Source organism: Camelus ferus, chromosome 10 (assembly GCF_009834535.1).
Source record: "Camelus ferus isolate YT-003-E chromosome 10, BCGSAC_Cfer_1.0, whole genome shotgun sequence".
In the NCBI taxonomy this organism is placed as follows: domain Eukaryota; kingdom Metazoa; phylum Chordata; class Mammalia; order Artiodactyla; family Camelidae; genus Camelus; species Camelus ferus.
The window spans coordinates 69,868,873-69,883,810 of NC_045705.1; the positions used below are offsets into that span (position 1 = coordinate 69,868,873).

Sequence of the window (14,938 nt, forward strand, 5' to 3'; positions counted from 1 at the left end):
GGTCAGCCGCATGGGGCGACCCGCAGTAAGAGGGTCGCTCCGAGTGGTCCTGCTGGGGAGCAGTGGAAGACATTTTACCATATTGAGGTAGGGAGAGTCCTTCTGGCTTATACATGATTTAACTTCAACTTTAGACTAACCAGAACAGCCTGTTTGTGGCCTATTTTAATGCCTTGCACATCTGCTTTAACCATTGAGGAAAAAAATGCACTTAAAAAATCAAAATGGGGGAGGGTATAGCTCAGTGGTAGAGCGCATACCTAGCATGCACAAGGTCCTGGGTTCAATCCCCAGTACCTCTGTTAAAATAAATAAATAAAAACCTAATTACCTCCCCCCTAGAAAAAGAATTTAAAAATTTTTTATGTGAAATTGTTAAAAAAAATGTGAAATTGTAAAAATAATAAAAAAAAAGTCAAAAAATCAAAATGGAGTAAATATGGTTCAGAGATTCAGAAGGGACCAGGGTGGCCCCTGTGGACACAGTGTCAGGCATGTTCCTGTATTACTGAGAACTTGAATTTTCTGGACTGTCAGTCTCAAGGACACCACCAGCTAGTCCCAGGGCAGTATCTGTTAGCTGCCAGTTGCAACCTTTGTCTCAAGGTCTCCCCTTATAACTATGCAATCATTTTGGACCCCAACCAGCTCTTGCTTAACAAGCACTCGTACTTCTTGCCAACTGCACTTGCAATTCTTGACAGACAGCTATTGTGATTTTAAGGGCTTTGCCTTTATTTAGAATCCCCATGACTCTAGTGGAACACAATTCAAGAATCTGTGTCTCCTGGGCTATAATCCTCAGTTTGGCTCAAATAAAACTCTTTTTGATTCCTATTACAGGTTGGTTTACTGATTATTTCTGTTGACAGCAGGAATGGCCAAGCCGTATACGCCCATCTCCCTCAGTCATGGTACACAGGCCACCCTTGGGCTGGGCAGCTGTGCAAACCAGGCAGCCCCTGGTGGGGTGAGCAGCTGAAGGTGTCTACGGAGCCCCCACTTCCAACATCTGGGGTGTCACCTTACCAGCAGAGGAATCTGGATAGACATCTCTGTGTCCCTCCCAGAGACATTTTTTTCCCCTGCTGTTCTTCATTATGAAAATGTCAAATGTACAAACCAGTTGAGTGAACAGTAAAGTGAACACCCATTTCCCTAAATTCAGCAGCTGTCAACAGTTTGTCATATTTAATTTCTCTCTCTTGTATGTGTGTATCCCCTCTTTTTTTTTTTTTCCTAAACCACTAATGAGCTGCAGATGATACCTCCCTCCTGAATGCTTCAGTATCCATCTTCTAAAAACAAGGACATTCTCCTATGTTACCAGACAAAATGACCACCCTCTGGAAATTTAACATCCATTTGATGCCATTGCCTAATATATTGTCCATATTCAGCTTCCTCTAATCGTCCCAATAAAACCTCAGGGTCCAGTTGGGGAACCACACCATACACTTAGCTATCATGGCTCCTCACTCTTCTTTAATCTAGAGCACGGCCTCAGCAGTGCTTTCTACTTGTTTTTAATTGAAGTACAGTCAGTTACAATGTGTCAATTTCTGGTGTCCAGCACAATGTCCTGGCCATGCATATACATACATATATTCATTTTCATATCCTTTTTCATTAAAGATTATTACAAGATATTGAACATAATTCCCTTCTATTTTGTTTTATTGTATCTTTTTGGCCTGTGACAATTTTGAAGAGTCAAGGCCAGCTTTTTGCCAGTGTCTCTCGATTTGGACTTGACTATGTTCCTCGCCTTTGCATTTAGGATATGCATTTTGGAGAACGATAATACATTCCATAGATACTGTGTCTTCGTGGATCACATTGGGAAGCAGCACAATATCACCCTGTCCCATCACTGATGGCAAGTTTCATCATGTGGTGCAGGTGGTTTCTGCCAGAAGACTTCCTTTTCCCTTTCATGATTAATGAGTAATCTGTAGAGTGAGGTTCTGAGACTATGTAAATACCCTGCTCTCAAATAACCTTTCATCCAGTCATCTATCATTTAATGACTCTTGCCTGAATCAGATCTCTTGATGCAAAAGAATAATTTTATAATTTAATCAGGCTTTCAATATTTATGAGTTGGCATTTCTCTGTAAATAATTGCCCTCTCTAATTTATGGGCATGGATTAATAGATGTTGTTGTTGTTCACTGAGTTATGATCCTGTACTGTCATTAACTTTCTTTTTAAGTCATTATCTTTTAGATACCCAAATTGTCCTCTGCTTGGCCAGTGGGAACTCCTTCAAATGGATTCCTTTTTTTTTTTTTTTTTCACATAACATGTTCCCATCATTTTTTGAGAACTTCCTTATTTTCTGCTACAACCAGATGTTGGAGGTCCTTCCCCAGCGGAGGCCTAGAACCAGCCATTGTTGCCAGATGTTTGAGCAAAAAGAGAACTGACAGATTTCTGGTGATGAAACTTGCCCCCAGAGTGTTGAAGTGAGGATTAACTGAATTAACAGATACACATTTTTGTGCTTTTCTGAAATTTCCAAATTGTCTTCATATGTCTATGAGCAAGTTTTACTTTAAAAACAAAAAACAGGGGGGAAGGTGTAACTCAATGGTAGAATGCGTACTTAGCATGCACAGGGTCCTGGGTTCAATCTCCAGTACCTCCAACAACAAAATAATAATAAATAAAGTTAATTACCTCTTGCCCCCCCCCCCCATTTTTTAAAAGAATGAAAAATAATAATAAATAAAAGAAAAATATTTTTTAAAAAACAGTTAACAGATTTCCTTGAAATGTGAAAACGTGTATGTGTGACAGGCAGCATTGCACACCAGGGGGAAAGGACGGCCTGTTCCACCCACGGTGGTCTGCCCGCTACTTTACTCATGGGGGGAACGAGAAGTCCCACCCTGACGGAACTGAGGAGTGAAATGTGGAGAGAAAACCTGAAAAGCTGCTAATAGTGAATACGTTCCAACGCTTCTGGGAGGGAATTGGGCAATAGTAAAGCTGCACTTGCGCATGTCCTAAGGTAGGCAAGCCCAGGTTGGTGTAGCCCCTGGAGGAACTGGCGACTGTAGGCGTAGAGAAACTATAAGTGGTCTCAAGGGAGACGCCTATTGGGCTGAAAGTAGCAGTGCGCGCGTGCAAGCGCGTGTGTGCTGGCACAGCGCTGCAATAACTTAAGTTCCTGTCGGTTAAGAACAGATAAAGTGTGCTTTATTCTCGCAACGGAGTACCAAACTGCAAAAGTAACGAGAAGAATACAACTAATATTACAGGTTGCGGGGCGGGTGGTGCTGAGGACAAGTTGCAGAAGCGCATTAAGCTGCAGTTTACGGGGAGGTGCGGAATAAAAGAGAGGGGTGGAGGCAGCCGCGCAGGCCTGCACTTTCAACTGTGCTCCAGGACCTGGAGACCGTCCCACCTGCTTGGGTCAGCTTTGGGGCGGAACGGGCGGGGAGCGCGCTGGTGGGCCCTCCGCGGACACGAGCTGCCGGCGAGCCTCTCTCCTGCGCAGGCGCGGCCGTGAGCTCCGCGGCCTGGGGCGGGGCGACCGGGGAGGGGCGGGGCGACCCCGGGCGGGACCTGACGCCGCGGCTCTGCTAGCCTATCCCACCAGGCCTGGACGGAAGGGGTTGGGCGACCCGGAAGGATCCACGCCGCGGCCGCCTGTCTCGCTGGGACAGAAAGACCCACTATCCGGCCGGCCTCCTGCCTGGGCGACTGCGATCAGGATGGGTCGGAAGGTGACTGTGGCCACCTGCGCGCTCAACCAGTGGGCTCTGGACTTCGAGGGCAATTTGCAAAGGATTTTAAAGAGTGAGTCTGGGGGCAGCAGGGGGCGGAGGGGCGAAGGTCCACTCTGGCCAGCCCGGTTTGCTTGTGAGAAACTCCCAGGCGTGGGCGCGGGGACAGATAAGATAGCCTATCTTATAATGTCCATGCCCATGCCGGTAGGTGCTCAGGTCCTCCTTGTGGATGAGGGGGCGGGGGTGGGGTATACAGTGCCTGGGAACGCGTGGAATGGACCCTGGAGAGGGAGACAGATGGGAGGGCTGGGGCGAACCTGTCCTCAGATATCTCTGGGGTCCCGTGTGGCGTGTCTAGAGGTGAGTTGCGCATGCTCGGAGGTGTTTAAGGGGAGAGGGTGCCAAACATTGGCGAGGATGTTGTGAAAGAGAGCCCCAGGATCGGGGGTCTCTGCCTGCAGACCATCTTGACACTGGTCATTGGGAGAAGCCCCCCCAGAGAGGGAAGTGGAATAGGGGTGAGCCCACCAGCTTGGAGACCGGGTGTGGTTGTTCTGTGCGGGGTCACCATATAGTTACCAGTCTCCTTTGAGAGTGAAAGTTTGCACTGTTAACACCTACGCCTATCTGGGGGGCTGCCTGAGCAGCCCTGCAGGTGCGGCCACCTCAGGGCAGGGCTGCCAACAGCAGGAAAAACAGAATGATTCAAGTGAGGGCATCTTATCAGCCATATGCCCTGGACCTTCGTCCTTTTTATTTTCATTTTTAAATTCTTATTTATTTATCTTTTTGTTTGCAATCTTTTTTATTCAACTGTAGTCTGTATATAGTCTCTTTTATACAGTTCACAATGTTGTGTCAGTTTCTGGTGCACAGCGGTCAGTCATACATATACACACATATATTCCTTTTCATATTCTTTTTCATTATAGGTTACTGCAAGATATTGAATATGGCTCCCTGTGCTGTACAGTAGAAACTTGTTGTTTATCTACTTTATATGTAGTAGTACCTGCAAATCTTGAACTCCCAATTTATCCCTTCCCACCCCTTTTCCCCCCTGGTAACCATGTTTGTTCTCCATGTCTGTGAGAGTCTGTTTCTGTTTTGTAAATAAGTTCATTTGTGTCTTTTTTTTTTTTTTTAGATTCCATGTATAAGTGCTATCATATGGTATTTTTCTTTCCCTACTTTCATCTTTTTAATTTTTTCCCATATCAACCTGCTTTCATCTCGTCAGAGCTCAGAGCAAATTTATAGTTGGCGTGAAGAAAGGCGATCCTGGTGGCCAAAGCTGAGTGTCCACTCAGCCAGCCTCCCCTCCCCAGACTGCTGCTACTTATACCCGGAGGCGGATGGTGCCTGCGTCGGTGCCTTCAGGTCCTGTCTCCTTCCTGAATGTGGTCTTCTGTATCTGCTGGTTAATAAACGACCAGGGTGTGACTCCCCAGCCACCTCGCTCCTCCTTGGTGCTAAGGGTCAGCCTTGCAGGCCCTGCCTGTGTCTCATTTCCTGCAGGTGTAGGCAGGGTCTGGGAGATGCCCTCTGGTTTTTTTATGACACCTACGACAACCTCTGGACAAGTTGTAGGTGCTGAAATTGCCCTCTCTTTCTCTCTCTCTCTGTACATGTAGGCATTGAAATTGCCAAACACAGAGGAGCAAGATACAGGCTTGGACCAGAGCTGGAAATATGGTGAGACACCGCAGGGTGGGCAGGTCGGGGTGTCTGTACCAGCTCCCCTCGGCCGCTGGTATTTAGAGCTGCAGACGTGCAGGCCCGTTTGGGAGAATGTTGGAAACCCACGGGTGGGCCTGCCTGGCACCCTTGAACAAGAGCAGGCCCAGCAAGGCTGGGTGATCCTAGATTCTGACGTCGAGTAACATGGGGTAGGAGTCACATAGGAACTCAGTGTTACGGAGTCCAAACTCGTTCTGCTCGCCGCACGACAGGCCAATAAATCGGAAGACGAGGTGATACTTTATTCAGAAAGCCAGCAGACCGAGAAGATGGGGAACTAATGTCCTGGAGAACCATCCTCCCCAAGTCAGAATTCAGGCTCCTGTTATACCAAAAAGGGGAAGGTGTGGTTGGTTGTTGCAAACTTCATGGTGTCGGAATCCTCTGTTCTTGCAGCTATCCGCTAGGTCAGGTCATGGCGACCCTGTAAACCTCCAACAGGACGAAAGTTATTCTCTGTTATGCAACTTTTAAATCTCTATATGAATGGAAAAATGTTATACCCTTAAAGGTCAAAGGCTTGAGAATGGGCTCACCTGTCTGTTTCAGGCTCTAGGCAACATTCTTCTATAAAAGGTGCAGAACCAGTGTGACTGAGCCCAGGAGACAGAGCACAGAGTTAGAGCTAAAGGAACAGATCTCATATGGAGTCAGATTTGTTTTTTCCTGTTACAACAGAGGGGCTGACTTTTCCCAGGGCAGGGCTGATTTCAAAGCTGGCTAGACCGCAGGCACGGGCCCATCTGGTATTGCACTGGTGTTTGGTGTCACGTGTGGCCTGGGAGCTACCAGGGAGTGGCATCCCACGAGGCAGGAGTCTGTCCTTGGAGAGGAGAGGACATCCCAGATCTGAATCCTTCACCGGGCATCTCCCCGACTCTGTTCTCATCAGAGAACCAGGCTCTCCCTCTTACCAGAAATAGAGGCCTAGGGCAGTGCCTTTCCAGGCATTAAGGGTGGCAAAGACCAGTTTGGGGGTTTGTGTTCACGGTTGCAGAGTTTGCTCAGCATTTGCAACAGCACTTCCAGGCTGCTGCGTAGCAGGAAGCCAACTTTTGGAAGATTTAAAAGTAGTTTACAAATACTCTCCATTTCATTATTGGGACCCCCGGACTGAGAACTTACTCTCAACAGTCTTCACATTTTATGACCTCATTAAGCATCATATTAGTTTTCTGGGGCTGATCTAACAAAGTCCCACAAACTGGGTGGTTTAAAACAGAAGAAATATTTTCAGGAGGCCAAAAGTCCAAAACCAAGGTGTCGGCCGGGTCCTGCCTCCTCCAGGCTCTCTGGGAGGATCCTCCCTGCCTCTTCCAGCTTCTTATCTTGCGGCCACAGCCTGCCAGCCCCTGCCTCCATGTTCACAAGGCCGTCCCCTCTTCTCCCTGGGTTCTTCTCCTTCTGCCTCGCGTAAGTGACAGGTGACAGTGACACTTGTCATTGGATTTAGGGTCCACCTGGATAATCCAGGGTCATCTCATCTCCAAGTCCTTTACTTAATCACATCTCTAAAGGCAGTTGGCGGGGGGACACCATTCAGGCCACTACAAGCTTGAGGATCTACAGCAAGAAGCTCAGGAGCAGCCGTGTACATGGCGTCTGAGTGGTTGTTAGCGACCCCTGTGCCCAAGGAACGTTTTTCTCTGGGTCCCGCTTTGTTTCTTTTGCATCCCTTTCTCTGTGTGATTTTGGCCACATTAAAGGTTAAGGAAAAAATCCAAGGGTAGGCACTTGGACATGTGAGAGAAATTCTCATAGTAACTTAAAACGATGGAAAATGGAGAGGGCCCAGTGTTTCTTAATATCCAATAAAATGCATGGTTTTTTTTTCCAGCAGTGATTCTAACTCTGGCTGCACGACAGAATCTCCTGGGAGGCTTTAAAAAGATACCAGTGCCGGGTTGCACCCCTGCACGTTCTGACCCCCTTGGCCCCCAGAGCCCTGCCCCGGCCCCATCCCCCGGCTCACCTGGGGTGTCTCGGGGCTCACCTGCCTGCTCCTCCCTCTACAGCGGCTACGGATGTTGGGATCATTATCACGAGTCGGACACCCTCCTGCATTCGCTCCAGGTCCTGGCTGCCCTTCTGGAATCTCCCGTCACTCAGGACATCATCTGCGACGTGGGAATGTAAGTGCCGATGGGGCGTGCGGAAAGGCGGTCTCGGAAAGGGGGCAGTTCAAGGAGATGGTGCGTCCAGTGCCGTCCTGTCGTCGGGGGTGTGGAATCTGCACATTTCACAGATGCAAAAGGCCTGGTGTAGGGGCGTGGGGCTTGCTCCCTCCCTAGCGCCACAGACGCCTACTTCCCCCCAGTGGAGGAAGTTTTTTGTAAGTTCTTCCAGGAGCTACTGTGCACGTGGGAACGTGCTTTGTACAAGTGGGAGCACGGTGTCCCCGTCACACACACAGCACATTCTTTACTTAATGGTTAGTTGTGGGGGGATTCCACGTCACCCCCCGCCGACAGGCTGGTGTGGGTACGTGGGTGTGGGCTCCCAGGGGTAGTGCGCATGGGTAGGTTCCTCAAGTGTAGATGTATCTGGTGTGGGGCCTGCAGGTCTAGGTGTGGTGGTGCAGGTCCGTGCAGTGCGGGCACATAGGTGTAGGTGCAGGCGGTGTAGGTCCACGTGGCATTGGTCCTATAGATGCAGATTCTGGAAGTTGGATGCATGTGGAGGGAGTCCCGTAGGTGCAGGTCTGCATGGTCTGCGAGCACACCTCGGAGACCTCGCAGGTTTGATTCCAGACGCTGCAGTCGAGTGAATATAGCAATAGAGCAAGTTGCACGACTTTGTTTCCCAGTGTGTATAAAAGTTGTGTTCACGTTATACTGGAGTCTATTAAGTATGCAATAGTACTGTCTAAAAATATGCACATATACCTTCCTTTTAAAATGTTTTATTGGTGAAAAGTGCTAACCATCATCTGAACCTTCAGTGCATTGTAATCTTTATGCTGGGAGGGTTTGAAATATTGTGGGGATTTCCAGAATGTGTCGCAGAGACAGGAAGTGAGCAAAAGCTGTTGGGAAAACGGCTCCCAGAGACTTGCTCAAGACAGGGTTGCCACAGACCTTCAAGATGGAAAAACACGCAGTGACTGCTAAGCTCAGTGAAGCAGAGCACAGCAGGACAAGGTCTGCCTGTGGGTCCAGACGGCGCGCTTCCCCTGGGACTGCCCCCGTGTGTGTGTGCGCGCCCCGTGTGACCAGAGCCACCTGCTGGTCGTCCTGTTGTCTGTGTCTGCGTCCTCAGTTTGGAGTGCGTGTGTGAGCGCAGCCGTGTTTGCTCTTCCCCAGCGTCCGCCCTGCATGTGTTCTGCACTGCACGCCCACCGGCTGTGACACCTGCGCGGTGGGGCCTCTTTTAAGCAGTGAATAGACGGGATGGTTAATCCAGTTTGTTCAATTACATATGTATATAATTATATATGTTAGTATAGGTAATATTAATATATTAAAATTAATGTAGTATATAGTAAAATTATATAACGTTTATATAATTCTATTGATATAATATATTGATGTATTAACATTAATATAATATATACTTAATAATTATATTAATATAATTATCTGATTTAATAGTTTTATTACTATATTAGTATATAATATAATTAGATATTACTAATTAATATAATTTATTATGTATTAGTATTAATATAAGAAAATATACTGCTAGAATAACAATTTGCATATTATATATGTTTACATATACATTTAATATGCATATAACACATATATATAATTCTTGATATGCAGACTGCATTTGTTTCCTGTTGTGTTGCCGGGACAGATTGCCACAAATGCAAAACACAGAACCACGCACATTTTCTGTCTCGTGGTTCTGGAGATCCAAAGTCTGAAATGGGGCAGCAGCGTGGCTGCTTCTGGAGGCTCCTGGGAGAGGATCCGTTTCCTCACCTTCCCCAGCGTCGAGGGGCCGCCCACGTCCCCTGGCTCGGGCCCCCTCCCTCCATCTTCAGAGCGGGAGATGCTGCCACTCCGGCCCCGCCTGAGTCGCCACGTCTCCCCTCTGACTGCCCCGCCTCCCTGTGTGAAGACCCCTGTGGTTATGCTGGGGCCCGGGGAGCCCAGGACGGCCGCCTCGGCTCAGGAGCCGTAACTTGGTTGTCATGCTGCCGAGGTCCCTTTGCCTCGTGAGGTGACATGCTCACAGGTTCCGGGAATTGGGACGGGCCATCATTTAGGGGGACTTTACGCAGCCCACAACACGGGCTGAGTAAAATTCTTGCCACTTTAGTATGTTCCCTAGTCGCCGTGGTTTCTCTCCCTTGTTTCCCTTTGCCTTTGGTTTGTTTACTTTGGGCCGCTTCCCGCCGTGGGCCTTAAATTTATAATCCTCTTTTTATTTTTCTACTTTTTACCCTTAAAATGTTAGCAATCGTATTTAAAGATATTTTTCCCTTGAAATCTGGTATTTATGTGGATCTGTCAGCTCCACTGAACAAAACAACAGCGACACCCCAATGTCTCTGGTATTTGCCACCTTGAATTGTCTTTCCAAACTGCGCTCCAGGAAAAAGGGATCGAGCCTCGTTCCAGCCCTCTGTGGTCGGACGCCTGTCATCCCTGGTGCCGATCACAAGCGGCTCCAAATAAAGGAACCTTTAAAAAGCAAAATAAAGAGAAAACTTAGAATGATCGACAATTTTTTTAAAAAAACTATCTTACTTATTTGCTTTCATGATGTATGAAGTTGAACCTTTTTTTGTTTGTTTTTTGGCCATTTGTGACACTGTCTTCTCTTTTGCCTAAAATTGAAGTGTTTGCATCCAGTTTATTTTAAGAGTTCTCGATATATGAAAGATACCAGCCCGTTCCCACGTAAGATAAAAATACAGCTCCTTTTATGTCATTTGCTGTTTAGTTTTATGTTTTAAGCCTTCCACTTTTCTTGTCGTGCTTTTTGTGTCTTGGTTTGGTTCGAGAGGCTTACTCCAGTTGGAATTCAGATATTCACTGTGGGACTTGATTTCATTAAAAAATATAAGTTAACCTCCCGCTCTGAACACATCTTTGTGCAAATGTGAACACAGACGGTTTGTGGTTTGACCCGGGGAGGAGTGGAAACCGTGATGGTGGAGTATGTCCTGGTGGCATCCGTGTGCCGTGGCCGTGCCGGGGGCTCCCCGCCAGTGACCTGCGCTTCAATCCTGGCTGGGAAAAGGGAGCAAGGGCAGCGTGGCTCAGCCAGTGCAGGGCGGGCTGGGGGCCGGCCGCCCACCCTGACGGCCCGCGCCGTTGCTGGCCTGTGTCGCTCCCTCCCGCGCCGCTGCCTCGTGAGCTCACGGCCCGGCAGCCGTTCACTGGCCCCGTTGGCTTTCCTCTGACAGTCCAGCCTCGCAGGTGCTCCTTACGGCCGTGCTCCCCTGGTGCCTGCTGCCTTCCGCCCTGAGCTCCTGTGCCCTCGCCCTGGGCTGGGCCCCTCTGCCTGGGCTCTGCCCACCTCGGCCCAGCTCTGTCCCGGCAGCAGCCAGCAGAGCGCCCCGGCCTCCGGAGCGCCGGCCCACTCCCCTGCACAGGGGGAAGGTGCCAGGTGGTCAGGGAGGAGACCTGAAGCACAATGTCTGTCCTGAGAGGGGTCCAGAGAGAGTGGGGAACAGATCTGTTCACCCCCGAACCCCCGCCCCTGTGCGGGTCCAGCAGCGCCCGCCGCCTGCGCTCCAGGGCCCCCGGGTCAGGAGAGGTGCTGCGAGGGAGAACAGGGACGGCGCGGGGACTTGTGCCTGACGCCGGCGGGGGGCGGAGGAGGGTGGCAGCAGGGATGCAGGATCCAGGAGGGGAGGAAGAGCCCTGAGCGGGAAGGACTTTGTGCTCAGTAGAAGACTGTCCTGTTTTAGAGCCTGTGCCACGGGAGGAAGCCTTGGGTTCGCTGTTAACTCTGGTTTGAGAATGCCACTGAGGAGCCTCCCAGTTCTCGTAGAGGACCTGGAGAAGCTTCACGCTGAAGCAGATGTGGGGCTCTGCTCTTTGCAGACAAGCGTGTATGTCCCCTCTCTCCACAGGCCCGTGATGCACCGAAATGTCCGCTACAACTGCAGGGTGATATTTCTCAACAGGTGGGTGGCCGCCGGGAGCAGAGACCCGCCTGCCCCTCCTGGGCTCAGGGCATCATCCATGGGGGCCGTGTGCTGGGGGGCGGCTTCTAGAAGCACCTTAGTGGGGGCTGGAGTACCAGGCAGGCGACTGAAGTTCACCGCTTCTCCGGATCTCTGCCACCACTGACACCTTCAGGTCTTAGAAAGAGAGAGACCGCAGGGTGGGGTTTGGGGACGTGGGGCCCTGTTATCTGGAAGTCAGTCCAGGGAGGGCGGCCTCGTGCTGTCCCCTTGCAGACCCCGGGCATCAGCTGCCCGCAGCGCACGCCTGCTGGGTCTGCACTGCCCTGAGTGTCCGGGTGCGTGGACCCCTGGCTGCTCCTAGTTCTGGGGCATGTTCGTCTCAGGAGTGGCCTCGTTCCCCTGCCTGTAGGAGGATCCTGCTCATCAGACCCAAGATGGCCCTGGCCAACGAAGGCAACTACAGGGAGCTGCGCTGGTTTACCCCCTGGTCCAGGAGTCGGTGAGTGGCTACCCTGGTTTGTGACCGCCTCTTGGATGTTTCCGAAGCATCTTCCTGTGCACAGCCTCGGTGCAGGTCGTGGGGGAGAAGCACAAGAATTCAGGGCAGAGTCCCCGCCCCCATCCCTGTCACTTACGTGATATGTCTGTTTGGATGCTGCTGATTAATTTATAGCCAGTTTATCACAGACCGCATAAAACTCTCCACATCCATCACCGGTCGTCAGCATTTTACATCTGGTTCTGTGTGTCAGGGCTTCTCAGCTCCAGCCCTGTCGCTTTGGGACTGGATCGTGCTTTCTTGGGTGGGGGGCAGTCCTGTGCATGGAAAGGTGTCTGGCAGCACCCCTGGCCTCCGCTTGGTAGATCCATCCATTTGTGACATTTTAAAATGTTTCCAACTTTGCCACATGTCCCTTGGGGACAAAATCATCCCCAGTTGAGACCCCCTGCCCAGTATCCTTCTTACAACTGCTTCTGTTTATTTCTTGCTGCCGCTGGCGCAGATGGAATCTTTAACATGATGGCTTCAAGTGGGTAATATTTCTGTGTGTAGAAGCCTTGGGATTCTGTGTGTTGCCTCCTGTAATTGGCCCCTTACTGCGTTCTCTGCGTGGGGCTGCTCACTAGTCTATTGAATTCTTTAGGTTTTTTTTTCAAGTAGAAATGATGTCACGTACAAGTACTACGTTTGCTTCTTTCTAATATTCCCATCTCTCATTTTGTTTTCAAAACAGCTTTTCTTTGCCAGCATCTCTAGAACAATATTCTACCTCATTTCTAGAACAAATGTCTTGGACACCAGACATTTCTGTCTTTTTCTCGACTTGACTTGGAAAATTATTTCTATTCTGCATTTGGTTTCAGATTTACATCCAACTCTGGTTATTTTTACTTTGAAGCTTTAAAATTAATTGAGAATGGATGTTGCATTTATCCTGTCTTCTAAGCATATGTTGAGGTGAGCATGGAGGAAGTCTGTGTCTGAATAAACTCCAAGCGGACGTGGTATATTAACCTTTCTTTCTGTTTGCTAGCATCTCTTCAGGATTTCCCTCTGTTTTCTAGAGTTAGATGCCAGTATTACGTTAGTTAAAAATAATTTTTAAAAAAACTTTTTTCTGTACTCTGAATGCTTTAAATATTGTAGGAGTGACAGTGTTATTTAATAGTATGGCTGAGATTCTCTTTACAATTAGGAATGTTGTACCAAATAGCGTTTACTTTTGCATCTTTTTATCGAGGTATAAATAACATGCAACAAACTACGCAGATTTTCGTTGCTTTCTGTTTGACAGTTGTGTGCATTCGTGCAGTCATGCCCTAAAGAAGACAGAGCCGTTTCCGTGGCAACTCCTGCCCCTCTCTCTCCAGACGACCCCCCAGGTCACTTTGTCCCTTCTTAGATTTCACACAGATGGAGTCACACCTGGTACGTTCTTTTGTAACCAGTTTCTTCCGCTTAACGTGACGCTTTTGAGGCTCATCCGATGGCTTATTCCTTTTACATGGTGCAGACAGCTTGTTGTTTTATATAATAATACGGTCTTAGGAGTCATAAATAATTCCAGAAGCTTGGTGACAAAAGCCAAATACACAAACCACTCCCCCGGCTCTGTCCCGTCTCTGAGCCCTGCTCCCCGAGCTGTTCTTTCCGTTTTCCATTTTCCTCCTTTCTACCGTAACCTCTGGGTTTTGCCTCGGTGTTTCTTTTCTTTCTTTCTTTTTTTAACCCTCCTGTCCAGATCTCTCTGGACTCCCGTTTGAGATGAGTAAAAGTGCCATCTGCAGATTCCTAGCAGAAGGAGGCGTGCTGCCTGGCCAAACGCAGGAACTCTGTGGGGTGTGCCACAGGGGCCGGAACCACCCTCTTTCTCCTGTGCTTTGACAGTTCGTGGACCGGGGCCAGGGCTGGCCGGGCATACGGGGACAAGTGGCAGGTGATGGAGTCGGGAGAACAAGAGCAGGGGCACCAGGCTAGTCTGCTGAGGTCCAGCAGGGTGAAGGACCTCGGGCTGCCCTGGGGTGCCCAGGGCCCCCAGTGGCTGTAGGAGTGGGGACTCAGGGGGTCAAGCTGACCCAAGTTCAGTACAGATTGTTCCGATTGCTGTTGGAGAACGGGCTCTTGCCTTGCGCAGAAAGAATTCAAGAGTGAGGCAGAGTAAGGTGAAAGCAAGCTTATTTAGAGAGAGGCACGCTCCACGGACAGAGTGCAGCAGAGAAGGTGACCGGCCTCGGTGTCTCTGAGCGACGTGCAGACGCTGCCCGTCTGTGGTCCCTGCTCTGGGAGAACAGGGCAAGCGCACATACGGCCTCACCCTTAGACTCTCTGCACCCCCTCTTCCTAATACGGACATTTCGCAGTTTTATGGTTAAGTTTGTTAAAAAACAAAAATTCACCCGAGTGAAGCTGATGATCTGATTGGCTTTACTTGATGATTCAGGAGCTGGGCAGCGTCATGTCTGGTAAACAAGGGCGTCCGAGGGCCTGTACAAGACGGAAGGTTCTTCTGGGCAGAAGTGGGGCAGGACAAGAAGACATGAGCAGAGATAAGGAAGGCTGGTTCAAGCCAGGTCTTCCTTCCTGGGGAGGCGGCGGCAGGGTCTGTAGCACACAGGTGACTCCCTAGAGTGGTCAGAGTTCTCAGAGGGGATCAAACTGCAGCGAAGTCTTGGTTTGCAGTCTTGGGGGCAGGGGACTCTGTGTGGGTCTCGCTGTTTCTTTCTTCCTTTTTTTAAAAAATTTTTATATTTAGTTTATTCTGACCGGTCGCAGCTCAGCGCTTCACGACCGGCCAACGCATCAGTTCACAGCTGAGCTGCAGGCTGTGTCTGAGCCCCTGTATCTCCCCGCATTCCTCTGCCAGGAGTCCAC

The 14,938-nt window shown here is 49.4% G+C and overlaps 1 protein-coding gene across 8 annotated transcripts in view; it reads left to right on the plus strand.

The window, feature by feature from the left end:
• Positions 1–3,583: 3,583 nt before the first annotated feature.
• The window catches only part of NADSYN1 (NAD synthetase 1), a 31,068-nt gene continuing 19,713 nt past the window's right edge, over positions 3,584–14,938 (plus strand). For 3 of the 8 annotated variants that reach the window (XR_004323484.1, XR_004323485.1, XM_014551685.2), the window contains exons 1-5: positions 3,614–3,807; positions 5,372–5,432; positions 7,493–7,609; positions 11,509–11,562; positions 11,975–12,064. Coding sequence is in view for 5 of the 8 variants with exons in the window: in XM_014551685.2 (XP_014407171.1) it covers positions 3,723–3,807; positions 5,372–5,432; positions 7,493–7,609; positions 11,509–11,562; positions 11,975–12,064 (407 nt within the window). In the remaining 3 variants the exon portion in view is untranslated. Of the gene's footprint in view, positions 3,808–4,977; positions 5,118–5,371; positions 5,433–7,492; positions 7,610–11,508; positions 11,563–11,974; positions 12,065–14,938 lie in introns of all 8 variants that reach the window. The other 5 variants (XR_004323483.1, XM_006175898.3, XM_032490104.1 and 2 more) reach the window with 3 other exon arrangements.